This window comes from Sinohyriopsis cumingii, unplaced genomic scaffold (assembly GCF_028554795.1).
Source record: "Sinohyriopsis cumingii isolate HCF-2022 unplaced genomic scaffold, ASM2855479v2 utg001110l, whole genome shotgun sequence".
Classification (NCBI taxonomy): domain Eukaryota; kingdom Metazoa; phylum Mollusca; class Bivalvia; order Unionida; family Unionidae; genus Sinohyriopsis; species Sinohyriopsis cumingii.
This window is the reverse complement of record NW_028315961.1, coordinates 1,580,515-1,597,797: the sequence shown is the minus strand read 5'-3', so window position 1 is coordinate 1,597,797 and position 17,283 is coordinate 1,580,515. Positions and strand designations below refer to the sequence as shown.

At 37.9% G+C, this 17,283-nt stretch overlaps 1 protein-coding gene across 4 annotated transcripts in view; it reads left to right on the top strand.

Annotated features, from left to right (window-relative positions):
• LOC149772833 (nephrin-like) overlaps positions 1-17,283 on the top strand; it is a 311,073-nt gene that overhangs the window by 82,980 nt on the left and 210,810 nt on the right. For all 4 annotated transcript variants that reach the window (XM_089947221.1, XM_089947219.1, XM_089947220.1 and 1 more), the window contains exons 5-8: positions 971-1,199; positions 3,423-3,701; positions 11,695-12,006; positions 15,737-16,027. In XM_089947221.1, the coding sequence (XP_089803347.1) occupies positions 971-1,199; positions 3,423-3,701; positions 11,695-12,006; positions 15,737-16,027 (1,111 nt within the window). The remainder of the gene's footprint in view (positions 1-970; positions 1,200-3,422; positions 3,702-11,694; positions 12,007-15,736; positions 16,028-17,283) is intronic.

Below are 17,283 nucleotides of genomic sequence, written 5' to 3'. Positions count from 1 at the left end.
AATTTAAAACCCATGAAAATAGAGTCATTCAAGTAAAGTCAGTGAAAAACATATGAAACCTTTTGGAAATCATTCACGATTTATGACTTGTCTTAGAGTGGCAGCACAGTTCACTCTGATGGCCTATGTGGTTAGAGCATCCAAATCAAATGCAGGAGGTCATGGGTTCAAACTTCGGCCAAGTCATACCAAAGACTTCTTAAAAAATGGTACTAACACCTGCCCTGCTAGGCACTCAGCATTAAGAGGTTAGTGCTATGACTGGTTAGCCTGGTGTCAAGATAATGTGACTGGATGGGACATGATGCTACATGTCTGAGGCATGTTGCCCCAGTGCAAGACATTGCTATAGACTGCCACACTGTAGACATAATAGCGATTTGACTGAATTTTTTTAAAAAGCTATGTTAAAAATCCAAATCTCTCACACTCACACAAACTGGCTGCACAAACTTGATGTTGGGAGAATTATAATGTGATTTTAATAATAATAATTGTGTTATACTGACAAAATGTACTTGGAAACAATTTTTCTTCATATCTTTGGCATGTGGATTCTGTGATCTTCAGCCTAAGCATATTTGCTGTATTTTAAAATTTTTGTTCAAATGCTGTTTTATGGACAGGTGGTAAGAGTGCTTTTTTCCTGTACTTTTTCCATGCAGTGACTGTTGCAGATGATATTCAGCCAGAAGTAGAGCAAAAAAGGCACATCAGCCAATAATTTTATTGTGATTTCAGATTGCTTAGGCCTTTGGCGATGTAAATAGTCATTTTTATTGATAAAGAGTAATGCTCTAAAATAAAAGTATATTTTAGAAACTCATAATTTTGGGTGTATAATTATTTGTACATTCCAAAATAATTTACAAAAAGTGTATGAAAATGTGTAGGCATTACATGACTACTAGTAGTTCCATTTTATGCCTACAAGTTACTACATTGTGTTCTATTCTTTTGTTGTTTACAGGATAATGCACCATCTGCACTTCGCACTGTCTACAAAGATACAGAGACACAGGTGATAGGTGGAAACTGTACTTCACCAGAAGAGTTGTATACCAGCAGTCTTGTTCTATCCCGTTATACCACATGGCCGAGCAATGTCGACAAGAACATCACACTCTCCTGTGGCATTAACTATTCTGATGTTTCCAGAAATGTGTATTCTCAAGAGTCAAGGCAAATAAGATATGCAGGTAAATTGATTTCCTCAATGGTGTGCAGTAATTTTGTAAAACCATTTCCTGTTTCAGAATATTATAGTAATAAACCTGTCGCTCTCTTTATTTGTGAGAAAAAAGTCCATAATTGGGGATGCGAGGAGAATGATGGTATTGACCATGCTACCCTGAGCTTTTTGAATTAGGATGTTAGGAAACCTATAATGGTCTCAAATATTTAATGAAATTTCCAGATATTCCTTCAGCACTGTTAAGTTCTTACATTCCTTTGGCCATATGAACTGTACCTAGTAAATTCACAAAAGTAGCCAACGTGTCAGAAATGTCAGGCCTTGTATAATCCCAGAGTTAATAGAACCATGACAACTCTGCCACAAAACGCAGTAGGTTCATTTGTACTGCTTTCTGCAAAGAGACCTTCTAATACATCTTGGCTTTGAAGTGATGTCTCATAGAGATTATCTCATCAGAAAATGTCGCATTACAACATGAAAGAAATGCATTAATGTAATCAATATACAAAAAAAAACATTTAAAACTGATGCCTAATTTTTTTGCTTAGATATTTACAACATCAGCAACTTGACGCTATTTAGTATATGAAAATCTGTAATTTGCATGTTAATTTTTGTGACTATTTATACTATCAGTACTGCAAGACAAGCATTTATATGATAAAAATATATTAAATCTTAAAATCATGTGCTTCTGGCACACAAATTTATACAAAATGAATGATAAGTTTAGTTTTGGAAAATCAGTTATCAAAATTTGACATCATTATTAGCTTTTAGAAACTTTAAATTTGGTGGACAATCTTAACGCAAGATTTAAATGTTTTATAAATATGATGCTTGATGCAGGTAGTTTATAATCAGCATCAAATATAATCATTTCCAAAAAAACTTTGGTACCAAAAGCTGGAAATATAATGATTTTAATGATATATGATATATTTAGTAAAATTGCAAAGTTTTTGTCAAATTTTTGTCAAGTTTGAGGGGATATTTCTTTGCATAGGAATATTCTATGAAGGTGATACAACCAGACTTAGATGTTTACATTTGCTCTGATTGGATTGGAAATTTCAGGAATATTCATGAAGTTTTAACAACCTGCATGTTATAGCAAAAAAGAAAGATGTTGTGTGGCCGCAGCACGATCATTGTTTATTTCAAGTGACACATTATTATTAAATAATAATTTCATTATTATAACATGAAATTAAAGAAAGACAAGATGCCCTATATAGATAATTTTATTAGCTAATACAATACATAACATATGTTGCAATTAGATGACATATATTGGTGTTGAAAAGGACAATTCTACACTTTGTATACAGTTTTATCAGATTTCCAATTAAATTATCATTGTCAGTGATAGACTGTAGGTGATAATCATACCTATAGATGCATGGGGTAATGACTGACCTATTCAATCCAGGTCTAAATGGCTGCTTATCTATCTTCATATCCAATTACTAAAAGATAAATTTCAGAGTTAAGATAGTTATCACCTTTTCTGACAGGTATTATAGCATATATTCAGCCATCCTTTTTGGAACCTAAACAACAATGTAAATTATGTAAATGCAGACGTAGATGACTCATGATGTGCCAAGAGCTTTTTTATTTACTGTTGATCAAAGAATATGAATAATGTTGAACATTAAAGATAGATACCCTAACAAAGAGTTTTAAAAAAATGGTCAGAATGGGTTCAATTTAACAAATCAAAAACTGTGCATTTCTGTGGGTTAGATTCAATTCATGATGACTACAAACTATAATTTTGATGTTTCTGTTTTCCATGTTTTGGAAGAGACCAAGTGTATAGAACTCACTGTAGACAACAAATTTAATGACATGCCTTGGGTACTACTAGAAATTTCCAACATTAGGAATAACCTAAGGAAAAGCATTTGAATTTGTTGAAACAGAAATCATTGAAAATTTGGTCAAAACTATTTGAATTTGAAATTGAGAGCATGACCCATTTACATTTGTGTGAAGGCATTTAAGGCATTGTATAAAAGAATTAAAAATAATAAAACTTCAAAATAATCGAGATAAAGAAAATCCAGAAACATGAGAATTTATTGATTAAATGACTGGAGCTGTATAACCCATGAATAGAAAACATTTGAAATGTTCCATGTACAAATTGTTTTGTGTGATTTGATCTATATTGAAATGACATTTTATTTACTATACAGTTTTTTAAAATTATTTTCAGTTCGGGTTACAGAGGCAGTTATACAACAGAGCAACCAGAACATAACAGACACACTGAATGTAACAGCTGGAGTACCAGTAACCTTGACCTGTTTAACAGGGACCAGTAGGCCACCTGCAACAATTACATGGTATCTAGGATATCAGTCAAAGGGCAGTGGAGCCATTTGGAACTTTACTCCTACTGCTGCTGACCACAATGGGATATTGTACTGCCAGGTGTACAATACTGACCAAAATCTGAAAATTGATTCCAACAAAGCCAAGCTTTATGTCAGAGGTAAATGTAACAAACCATCAAGCTATTTTTGATACACCTTGGATCTGTTTACAAGTTTTACATCTCAACACAGCATCTGAATAACTCAACAGAGCAGTAGCAACTCAGTAGAGTGTCATATTCATAATTCAAAGGTCATTGGTTTGATACTTTTCCAGGCCAGCCAGAGGTTGCAGCCTCAGCATATTCTTCACTAAGGTTATTACCTCCTATTACCTAAGCTAGTGTGTTAAAAGAGCCATTAAAAGCCAACAAAATATGAACTGACTAAATTGTCTGCTTTACAAATCAAAGCTGCACATTTTAAACTATTTGATACATCTCTTTCCACAAATGAAACCCGAGGCTTTTCTTCCTTGATGTTAAAGTTCCTTATCAGAGTACAAGATGTACATGTTTTTCCTCCAGGAGCTAGTTTTTATATCAATTTACAAGCTAGATACATCCCTCAACAAAGGAACAACCATTTTTTATGTCAAGATTGAAACTGTACTGAAATCTGTCACCACTTAAAGGATATAAATATGTAATGTACACTTGTATTAAATATGAATGATTTGTAAGATTGAACTTAATTATCAGGCTTGCCATGAAGTATGGTATACTGTTGCACAATTATCTGTTACAATTGCAATTATAACTGAAACGAAAATACATTTATCTGCCAAGGGAGCTTATTGCCCTACACCAGTTTTCCTTATATCAGTATATGCTTGGTACCATTCTGGAAGAGCTTGAACATGATGTAGTTCTAACAATATTAATGAGTTGATGTTTGCCTCTGATTGGCTGATCTTATTAGCTAAGCTACATCCGATTGGCTGAAGTTATCTCTCTAGATGCCATATTTCTAATTGAATTTTTTACCAGAATTTTTAGTACAGTTGCTAATGGTTAAATTGTTTCCTTGCATGTATTGCAAATTGCCGCTCTTGTAACTGAAAGGAAGTTTTGATGTGATACATTAAATAATCAGTAATGACAAAAGTACTCAGAATGCCTCATTCTTATTAATGAAAACTAGTTTACCAACAATAGTGCATTAATGTCTGTAATACATATTTCATTGGTGAGTACTACATTATATTATAATATTACCAGCAATAATGTATAAAATGAGCTTCATTGGTCAGTATTGCATTATGTTAATATGTTTCTCCTTCAAATACGTTCCCCGATCACATTAACGTTAGGGATATAAGCCTGTTACCTCTTGAATCCAGCCCTACTAAAAGACAAAAAGATGTCTTTTCGGTCTATCTCATATAGACCAAAGGGCAATAACTCTTGCCCCTTACCTCCCCATGCCACCGCCAGGTGTCACTAGTTTTTAAGCTTCGCTTGTATGGATAACATGTACATTATACCTCCAAACAATCCAAGCCATCTTAGCATTAAATTGGACCATCCGAAGTTAAATTTGGATTTATTGCGTTGGACAATCATTTTTCTACAGGTTGTATACATTATTTTAACAATTTTTTTTAAAAAATTGAGTGACTTTGTCACCCTTATGGATTTCGTTTACTGAAGACCATGTTACACATGCTATCGTGGAACTCGTGTTGTCAGTTAAGAGTTAACGCGACACCGACTAATTTCGCTTACTTCGTTAGTAACGGTTGTGGTATTAGCGAATTAATAGCATGCTGAATTGCTAATTTGTGCTTTGTTTTCTTTTCTTGTGTCGTTTCAGTAGAAATGTCAACCAAATGCATGAAATGCAAAAAGTTCAAAGCAAAAGAAGACAACCATGACTCTTGTATTGTATGTACCAAGTGTACATCATCTATACCATGCAGCGTGTGTAATACTTGGACAGAGCAAATGTAGGCTGATGTAGTCCAGAAGGCAGCAAAAGGGAGGGATAGACGGAATAAGTCGAAGAAAGATAACATTGATGTCCTCAGTATACATCCGAAGACAGCCTCCATTGCGAGCCTTGTGGGAGACGTTGGGGTCCCCCCTTCACCTAAAGTTCGTCGTTTGCAACCATCAGCCACAGTAACATCAGCGGCAATGGAGGAAAATAATTTTGACAGGGTACAACAGTCCAGCTTTGAACAGATGCGTCATTTGGTCCAGGAAACGATGACGCAACTATTGACATCAGGCCAGATATTACCCTTATTTCCCTTGCTCGCTTCCACAGCTTTTTCTGACTCTTTGGGGGAATGTTCTCCCAATTTTAGGCTGCCCAGTGGGCGTAAGTCCCCCCGCATGTCCGAGCATGGCCTGTAAGTCAGGACACATGGGTTTTTTACCGGATCCATTGGATCCATATCTTTATACAACCTCTACGTCACCGGCCATCCAACTGTCCCAGCATGGGGACCCTATTGCTAAAACGGTCCGACCAAACATGACTTACGGGGATTTTAGTGATAAATCCGTCTGTCAAGCTGTACCGCCGGCAACATACCATTACTAGGGCAGAGATTTTAGTGAGAAATCTGTCCGTCCAGCCTGGCCATTGGAGCAGCTGGTACCGGTGATAGCAGGACCGTCGCCAACATTCAGACTGACCACAAGCCAGACAAACCAGCCGGCAGGGCCAGCCATCCATATGTTCACGGCTTATCCACAAGGGAGAGTTAGTAACAGTGTTAATGATGACGGAATTGCATCATCTATGCCACCTGGTATGCTCTATCCAGAAATGCAAGCTATTACAGAACACGACTCGGCACACAGTGAGGGTGACGAAACTCCTGCAAATCAGCCGTACACATATCCAACCATGGAACGGACTGAGTTTGGCTTCAAGGCGGCAGTGGAAGAAATTTATAGGGTGTTGGCAACTTCAGAATGCCCTCCACCTCCTACTGCCACTCAAGACTACAAAGTTAAGGTGTCTGTATATCTTGACGGGGAGGAAGAGATGCCGTCCTTCCGGTTCCTTCCCCAGTCGGCAAAAATTAAGGAGATCAGTGATCGTCTATCAGGACAAATAGGTGATGAGGGGAATGTTAAGGCGTTCTTTGTAGAAAGCCAAGTATCAGCGATGTTCTAGTGTCGCTGGTACAAAACTCATTCAGACACCTTCAGTACGGATCTTCCGGCCCTGGACAAAAATATGGCAGCAGTTCACACGTCCGCTCCACTGTTTTACAAAGTGGACAAAAATGTGTTCCATGCCACATCAAAGCTAGTCCGGAACGTAGTCGCTACGTCTTCAATGTTAGACTTGGCTTCATTAGCCATTTTCCGATTCGCAGAAAAATCCGACAATGACCACGCTTGGGAAGCGACGGCCCGGATTGCTAGAGTTATTAACAGGGCAGCTCACCATTCCATGGCTAATGCGTTGACTGCTTCTGCCAACTTAGACCTGATACGATGTGACGCATGTCTGTGGTCCACGTCGCTCAAGTCCATCATACTCTGGCTTTACGGATGACTCCTTTTGGGTCGCCTTTACTCTTTGGAGGAAAAATTGAAGAAGTTCGAAAGCAGGCAGCTCAGGAACTGCCCCTCCAACTTGCCGCCCAACCCTCGCAGGCGTTTAGAAAAAATCAGCCCCTGCCACAGCGGAGGGATGATTGGCGGACCAGGGACAAGGGATCCTTACAATCAAATGTGCAGTATAGATCCCAACCCAATGCCAGGAGACAACAGTCTAATCAAGCTAGGAGGCAGTTTCTCCGTCTTCAAGCCTCCTAACTCTAAAAATTGACATACCCTCTCCACCACCCACGGACAGCCTACCTGTGGGCATCCACCTCCTGCAATTTCAGGACCACTGGACCACCTTTTTCCTCAGAACGATTGGGTGATCCAGGTCATTTCGGAGGGACTTCGGATTTCATTTATCCAACCCCCTCCCCTGTCCTCCTCTCCCCTCTTCACGGATGTACCGTCCGATCGGGAGAAGGATACCTTTCTACAACAGGAGATACGGTAGCTCATAGAAAAATGGGCAGTGCAGATTGTGAAGAAAAAAAACGCAATCGCCGGGGTTTTGTTCCAGGCTGTTTCTTATTCAGAAGGCAAATGGCAAGTTGTAGCCGATCATCGACCTGAATTGCCTGAACCAATACATTTTACCACCGAAATTCAAGATGGAAACGGCGAGATCAATCCTTCTTTCCATCCGGCGGGATGAGTATGCCATCAGTCTAGATATGACTGACGCATATTTTCACATTCCTATCCACCCTGTGTCATGGAAATTTCTCCGATTCGCTTACCGTGACACGGTTTATCAGTTCCAGGTCCTACCCTTTGGCCTCAACATCAGCCCTTGGGCTTTTACTAAGGTTATGGATTGCATCGTCACCCTGTTCCGCTCGACTTCATCTACAGGGATGGCAGTATACTTGGACGACTTCCTCCAGAATCATATGGTAAGTTCTGTTCTGCTCAAAGGCAGAAATGATCTTTTAGTGCTTTTAGATCATCTAGGCTTTCTCGTGAACTGGAAAAAGTCCGATCTCCGTCCATCCCAGCGTTTTATCCATTTGGGTATGGAGTTTCTCACCGATCTGAATCTGGTACGGCTTCCTCGCGCTCGCGTAATCCGGATCGTTGAACTCGTCAAGTCCGTTTCCAACAGGACGTGGATTTCAGCAAGAGAATTCTTGCAACTCCTCGGATTATTCAATGCAGCAGCGGACTTGATCCCGCTTGGCCATCTTTTTATGCATCTCTTACAAATGACGTTACTGGCACAATGGCACCCCTTTTCAAGTCCCCTTAATCAAACAATAATGATCACGCCCGAGATACGATCGTTCCTGCATCAGTGGCACAACCCCGGTTGGCTGTCCATGGGGATTCCTCTGGAGATGCCCCAAGCGGAGATAACGGTATGTACCGATGCCAGTACCTACCGTTGGGGTGCCCACCTGTTGCTGGACTTTGCTACAGTCACCGGCACATGGGAGCCAGGGGAGAGGCCTTTCTACATCAACCTTTTAGAAATGAGGGCTGTCATCAATGCCTTTCATTTCTGGAAGGATCAACTCTCAGGAAAAACTGTCCTCATTATGTCAGACAACTCTGTGGTGGTGACTTACCTCCTCAAACAAGGGGGCACCAAATCACCAGACCTGTGCATTCTGATCTGGCAGTTTCTACGTTGGTGTGACAACCTCCACATCAACATACAAATCAGACACATTCCCGGCAGACTCAATGTCTTGGCCGACACTCTGTCAAGGAAAGGTCAAGTCATTCACACGGAATGGTCACTCCATCAATCAGTCTTTCTTCGGATTTGCACACTTTGGGGGCATTCGATGATCGATCTTTTTGCGACAAGGTGGAATCGCAAGTTGCCCACCTTCGTCTCTCCGGTTCCAGACCTAGAGGCTTGGGCCGTGGACGCTCTGTCAATCAGCTGGGAGGGGTTGTGGGCATTCGCCTACCTTCCCACGGTTTTGGTACCGAAAATAATCCAGAGGTTAAGGGGTCAGAACTGTCGGATGATTCTGATTGCCCCTCTCAGATGGAACAAGTCCTGGGTCACCGATCTACTCGATCTAGTGATAGATCTAGCCAGGAAGATTCCAACCAGCCCAAATCTTCTCAAACAACCATGGTCACAGGTGTTCCATCCCTGCCCGGACCGTCTTCTTCTTCACGCTTGGCTCTTGTCCGGACAGCCTTGCGAGACAAACAATTTAAACCTTCGATTGTGGAGAGAATCTCAAGAGCAAGAAGGCCCTCCACTCTGAAGGCTTATGAGGGAAAGTGGTGTGTTTTCAGGGACTGGTGCCATATCAATAACATCGTCCCGTTGAGTGTCTCAATCCCTCATCTGGCTGACTTTTTTCTCTGGCTTTTCAAGGAGAAACAATTGGCCCCAATTACTATCAAAGGCTACCGCTCCATGATATCAGACACATTCCGCCATCATGGTAGATGTGATATTGGGCATAACAAAGATCTGTCAGATCTTTTAGCCAATTTTGATTTCAATCGACCAAAATCCCTGACCCTGTTTCCAAAATGGAATCTGTCCTGGGTTTTAACATGGCTCAATTCAGACAAATTTGAACCTTCAGCCCACACTTCATTAAAGCTACTATCATACAAAACATGTTTCTTGATAGCCTTAGCTTCAGCATGCAGGGTGAGCGAGTTACATGCCCTTTCCAGTGACCCGAACTTTCTTCATTTCAGATCAGATGGTTCGGTAGCAAAAATAGTTTACCATCCATTGGCAATCAAAGAATCGTCATTCGCTCACTCTCTTCCATAGATAAGTCAAGAGCAGCAGCCATGCAAGATCCTGTTCGTGCACTCAGGCATTATTTAAAACACACAGAGGCATGTCGGGACACACATAAGCGCCTCTTTCTTCCGGTCAAAGCTGGTAAATAGGATATCACCCCTCAAGCCCATGCTTCATGGCTGAAGTGGGTTATACGCTCAGCGTACTCTGAGGTCTCACAAGATCAGAGTCGCCTCATGAAGATTACGGCTCATGAGATTAGAGCAATCTCGGCGAGCCTGGCATTCGAATGCAATGTTTCGATCCGAGATATAATAGAAGCTGTTGGCTGGCATGCAGAGTCAACCTTCTCCAATTTTTATCTCAGAGATTTGGCTTTGCAGAGGCAAACCTTGAATCTGGTAGGTCCGGTGTCGGCAGCCCAGATGACCACCAGAGCCATTTAAAACAATCAGCACAGCCTATCAGCTTCGCTGGATTCGCCAGTGAAATTTCCTTGGTAAGAAGATTTCAATAACTATCTTCTTAACCATATATAGGGGTCACATATCACGTGACCCTATCTGTGTTGCTGATGAAATTAGGAGAACGGGTTATCGTTCAAATGGGGAATCCAGCCATCATTCCCTAGAAGGTACCCGGGGTGGAGGTAGGATGCTCAGCATTCCCTCCTCCTATTACTTATTCTCCTAACGTTAATGTGATCGGGGAATGTATTTAAAGGAAAAATCAAATTTTTAGTAAATTGTGTTCCTCCGAGAATACTTACCCGATCACATTACTTAAAAACCCTCCCAACCACCCCGCTATGCGAGCATCCTCGTATAATATATATTGCTCAGCTTAAAAAACTAGTGACACCTGGCAGTGGCAAGGGGAGGTAAGGGGCAGGAGTTATTGCCCTTTGGTCTGTATGAGATAGACCGAAAAGACGATTCGAGAGGTAGCAGGCTTATATCCCTAACATTAATGTGATCGGGTAAGTATTCTCGGAGAAACACAATTTACTAAAAATTTGCTTTACCAATAATAAAGGGTGTAAAATGAACTCGGTTGGTCAGTTTTAGTTTATGTTAAAAAGTATTACATTATCAGCTGTAATTGCATTATATGTTTGTAAGAAATGTGCTTGAAGCATGCTATTTCTTGCTGGCAATATATATATATATATATTGGGGATTGGGTCTACAACCACTTTTTATAACATTTCTCATTATGAAAAAACATTGTAGCTTGGCACAGCAAATTTAGCTCTGAGGAAAAAGAGACTGCAATCTTTATGTTGAATCTTACATTCTTTCAGTCCCAAATGCATTAAATTCTTATTGTGCCACACATTTACATAGATCCTTAAGATATTATTGATAAAGGCCATTAACATAATTGTGTTTTGTTGATTTATGAAATGTAACTAGAGTGCAAAAAATACAGATCAAAGTTTTGTGTTAGAAAAATAAAACAAGATGTTCGCTTGGTAGATCCTATGAAATGTACATTTTTATTTTCCATGTCAATGAAAAGTGAACATGGACACAGCAGTATACAACTTATTTTGTTTTTTTATTGATATTGTTTCTTTTGTAGAGATACCATTTTAGTCATTATATACATTATTCCACATGAACAGAATACTTGAAGTTAATTGAAATATCCACTCTGGTTATCACCAACATTTGTAGCTCCATTAGGCAATGGTAATATTACAATTTTAAACTATTTGAAGCTGCATTATATCACTTTTTTAAATGATTTTTCTATGTAATTCAGAAGCAGTTACATTTTTCTGATGACATAAGTATTTTACAACTCTTTTAGTGCCCATTGATTCAGTACAACTGCAGAATGGCACAGCATTAACTTTGAATGAGGGACAATTGGCTGTAATTGTTTGTGAGACTGGTGCATGCCGACCAAGTGCTGCCATCTATTGGATGAAGAGTGGCACTAACATCACTGACTCTCCTTCTGGTTTTACTGTAATTAGTCATGGCAATGATCTGTTTGTTAGTAGAGGAACTCTGAATTACACGGGACAACGAGAAGACAATGGGAAAACTTTGACTTGTGGAGCGTACAATGGATTTGGTAGTGGCCAGACTTCGGGAAGTTTGACTGTCAACATTTACTGTAAGTTTTACAGGTGTGCTTCTTCAGTCCTAAACAGTGTAATGTAAAAGTGATGAACTATCTATGTTCCAACCCTTTTTTAAGTAATTGTGTCCTGCATATTGAAAATTGGAAGATTCTTGACTTGAATTCCTTCAGATTGTTTTAATATATAATGTTCTTTGTAATCATCAAGTGTGTAATATTTGTAATCATGACCTACTCTAAATATGAAGTTATACAAGTCAGAGATGTGATCTTTTTTATAAAATCCACTTCAGATTCTAACTAAACAATAGGCATTAGCCATAGGTTATTAGAACTTACTGGAAAAGGTACAGTTTTTGGGTGGCCAAGTTGGCATGACAAGGACTGACTCTTATTAAATAAAATTACACTGTAAAATAACCTTCTGTTGGGATTACTTTCTGACGCACAATCACATAATAATAATAATAACAATACTAATAACAATAATAATAATAATAATGTTGATAGCAGCTGTCAATAAAAGATAAAGAGACCTAGTTAGTGAGATAAAGATATAGAGCAAAAGCCTATTTTATATACAGGCCATTGAATATTTTCAGTAAATACTCTTTTAGAATTTTCTTATTGATCAGTAAACAATTTATATTGTGTACCTGGTCATAGTTCTTTTTAGCTCCTCTACTGATTGCCATGACACTTTACACATGCCCATGTATCCCAAGTTCTAGGTGCTCTAAATTGAAATGGTACTACTCAGACATCCAATATGGCCACCACAAGTCATCTTAAAATTCTTGTTTTCACTACTTTTCATCAAAAGATGGTCATATCAACAAATGGTTTTCAATAAAGGATTTCCTTTAGATGTCTAGTTGGTCAGAACTGAAAATGGTGCTGATTTAATATCCAATACAACAACCAAGGCAGACAGCTTCAAAATTTTGTTATAGCAACTTTTGAAGGAAAATTCATATAGGTATGGGTTTTCATCAGAAGGCTTTCGTTGATGTTTACTTGGCCCTAAAGCAAAATGGTTTGGCTTGGACAGTCAACTGTCCAATATAGCTACCAGCACAAGCATTTTAAACATTTTGTTACATCTACTCTTCTGAAATGGAAAGCCTTATTGGCATGGATTATTATCATTATTATTATTATTATTGTTATTATTATTCACAATAAGACCTCTTATGATCTCTTGTTAATCCTAAATGAAGATGCTTCTGCCCAGACATATCATATGGTCATTACCATGACCAACTTGTAAAACTTGTTATTAATATTTATACCCTCATTGTTTTTGCTATTACTTTACATTGTTAGATTTGTGCAGTATTGTTCCACTGCTTCCTACTGCATGACATGTTGTCTAAAAATAGTTTCCCATTTTAGGAACTACTTTGATTATAAACAAACAATATATGCTCATGTAGCAGATGCTGAAGCCTTTTGATTTATTAGATTTGTCTGTGGATGAACTAAAGAAGCTGTCCATTAGAAAGTAGAGTTGATGAAGTCGACAATGTGGATAAGTTCACTGCGTCACAAAAGACACTTTCAACCAAGCAAAGTAATGAATGTGATATCCAAAATAAACATGATACACACATTATTGAAATTCCATTCTAATCATTTAAACATTTATTTCAGAAAATTGTTCATAACTATTCGCAAATTTGAATGGTTCGGACTTGGACACAATCTCTCAAGGTTCTTTAAAAATTGCAAAAAAAGGCATATTAAGGCCAAGGCTATTCTGACTTCCTCTGAGATATACCATTTTACAAGTCAGTAAAAACACCACATTTTAAAACAAAAATGCAACTGAAGAAGATTGGTTTTGGCATAAAACCATGAGCCTCAGAGCTAATAAGCCAAGATGATGAGGTTTTATTTCGGCTGTACACTGCAGCTGTTTTGCAATTTTCCCCATTTTACTTTTTTGAAACAATTCAGGTAATGTAATAGCTGGGATCCCTCCAACAAAGATCATGCAAGTGACAGGACAAAAACATATGTTGTGTTTATGTTGTAATAACAATGGCACAGTATATTTGCTTTTTGTATCAGAATTACTTGGGTTCCAAAAATTGATCGACACAGCGAAATTGTACTGTAGGCTGATTTCGAGTGCATTTTGAACAGAAATCACATTCTCCTCACTGCACTCAAAATGAAATGAAGGCGATACTCCCTATCAAACATTTTATCCTGCATCTGATAATTTCAGTTAATTAATATTTTTCACACATTATGATTCCAAACAGTCAATGACAAAAGAGAAACACATGCTGAATCAAAGCTGCTACCTCCAGTCACATGTACATAACATGGAATTGACCCAGCTAATAAATCCAGTCCATCACAACTAAAAAGCAGAATTAAGTTGGATGGACAAATTTAAATTTAAAACATTTCCATCCATTCCAGACCAGCTGGAAAAGTTGTTTCAGTGTCCACTCATTCAGTTTTAAGTAAACCAAAACAAGGTTTATTTTCGAAACAAATGACTGAGCATGTGACCAAGTTCAAAGGTCACTGGGTTGTGCCATGTGTACATTAAAACTGTTAATGTGTATATTGGTTTACTTACAGTTGTGTATTTGCTTTGGAATCCAGCATAAATTCAATTACTTTGTTTCATGTAGTGTGCTCTTTTTACTATTCAGCCTTGAAAATTGATTATATAATAAATAGGTTACTACATTGGTATGGGAAGACATGAACTTGTTTTTTCTGGGCAATACTGCACTTCTAATGTATTGCTCAGATATTGCTACTCTTACTGAACTGATGGTCATTTCCAACGTGAGACTTTGCTCTGAAAAACTTCTTATGATATCTAGTTAGTCCAAAAAGAAAATGGTACCAGTCTGATGTCACCTCAAAATGCCTGCCACATTGAACATCTTGTGATAATTCTCTTGAACGAATGGTCATATCAGCATGGGTTTTTCACCAAAAATTCTTCATATGGTATAAAAGTAGTAACTGAGAGGTAATACTATGTCTTAATTATTTTGTTTGGTAGTGTCCCTTCTGCTGTTAGATTGACAATTGCTTATCCATCTAGATCTTTTTGTAATGGACATTTTCCTTGATGAAGGCTGCATATTATGCCTATTCTTGACCTTTAAACTTTCTCTTGCAAACTTATCATTACACTGAAATCAAACTATTCTGGCCTTTGCATGGTGATAGAAGCTGCCACAGGCAATGATTCTATCAATACTTTATCCTTTGTATAATTTTTAGTTTGTTTTGATGACTGTTACTTCATTACGACATGACTTGACATGTTTACATGATGTTCCTTGTTCTGGGTCAGTAATCAATCCAACTGTTCTAAACTGCAATACACAGATGTTTCCCTACATTTTACTCCTGTTTTCTGACTGGAGTAGCTTTCAAAAGCAGCTTCTCTGCATTCTTCTTGATGGAATTCACAATAAAATCTGTTAATTGCTTCTTGAAGGCCTTAATAAACTCCAGAGACTTTCACAAATCATAATATTCTTTCAGAGAAGAATATATTTTAGTAGCATTTAATTTTCTCATTTCATTTGTTACGGCAACATATTTAGACATTGTCATTGTTTTTTAGCAGTTTAATGTTTTTCATGTAACTAGACATGATTTGTAAAGTATGAAAATTATCATTGTGGGAATACAAAAATAATCATCAAGACTAAATTATAAATAATTTGTCAGTGAAAAATGCTTCCATTTGATTTTGAGTATCTTGTTTATCTATTCCCAGATCCTCCTGAAGGTTTCCCAGAGATTGAAGGACAAGTCAATGGATCAAATTTTACTGTCATAGAGAACACTTCTCAGTCATTGAGATGTAGAATAAATGGAGGAAACCCCCTGGCTAATCTTTCCTGGAGCTGTGTGGGTCATACTGGCATAACAAATACATCTGGGTACACTGTTACCTCAGATATAGTCTTAACAGTGAACATAATTGCTCAGGACCAAAGGTGTACCTGTCAAAGTTCACACCCAGCTGACAGAAACAGGGATGTCTTTGTCTTGTTACAAGTTCTCTGTAAGTTTTAGATTTTGTTGTATTTGTAATTGTGCATAGAAAGGCTCAGTTTTTAGCTTCACTGGCCATAGACCAGATTAACCTATGGGATGGAATGTTGCCCATTGTCCACTGTATATTATCCCTCATCTGTCTATCCATTACCACAATTTTGTTATTGTTACTCCTCCTAAGCTACTTGGAGGGTTGCCATGAAACTTTGCTTCATCTCATGGTCCAGTTGGCACTAAATGAAAATGGTGCATCTTGCTACTCTAGTATATCACTACTCCTTCATATATAGTCATATCAACGTGGGATAACAATAAATGCCTTCATGTGAAGTCTAGATGGACAAAAATGAAAATATTCCCAATTTGATGCCCAATGTGACTGCTACAGCAACCATCTTGAAAGTCTTGCTATTGTTTCACCAAAGCAGAAAGTCTTATCAACATGGGGTTTTCACCAGAAGACTTCTTATGACATCTTGTTGGTGCTAAATGATGTGTTGTTTGTTCTAAATAAAAATGGTGATAATCTAACATGTCCACCACAGCAACTAATTTGAAAATCAGTTATTGTTGAAGAATATCAGAGATGATTTCAACACTCAGCAGTTAGAATGAACAAATGGTCTTATATTTGAATTCCTGGAATTTGTTTTCAGCTATAGAGTTTCAGTTCTTTTGTTATTTGCCATGAAACTTTGCACAGTTATTTTACAGTCACACTCACAATTATATATATGTTACTCAGCTTTGATGTTATGTTGCTGTTAAGATGGAATGTGAATTGCTAGAATTGCTACTTATTTCTAAATCAGAAATAGAACACAAAGGAATTAAAAATGCAATACAGTTTAAAAAATAAAAAAATTAAATATCACAAAGAAACATTGTTGAATAATTGATAATGACATGGGAATTATTGGTATCCAAACTGCACATGAAAATACAATTGTTGGATGTACATTCACTAGGGCCACAGTTGAGATAGAACAATCCGTACTGTTCACCATTTTGGACTATCTGTCTCTCAACCTGTCTTTTCATATTTTAAATATCCAGAGAAGTTAAGTTACCATCATTGCCTTTGTTTAGATGAATTATGCATGGGCATGCACAATGATAAAGGTGTGTCTTTCTGACTCTAATTTTGTGCAGTTACAGTCATTTTCTAAGCAATTTAGGATATCCACTGTTGCATATAGCACAGAAATAACTCAACATACTGTCAATCTGGAATACAAGAACATATCTACACAACAGACATTC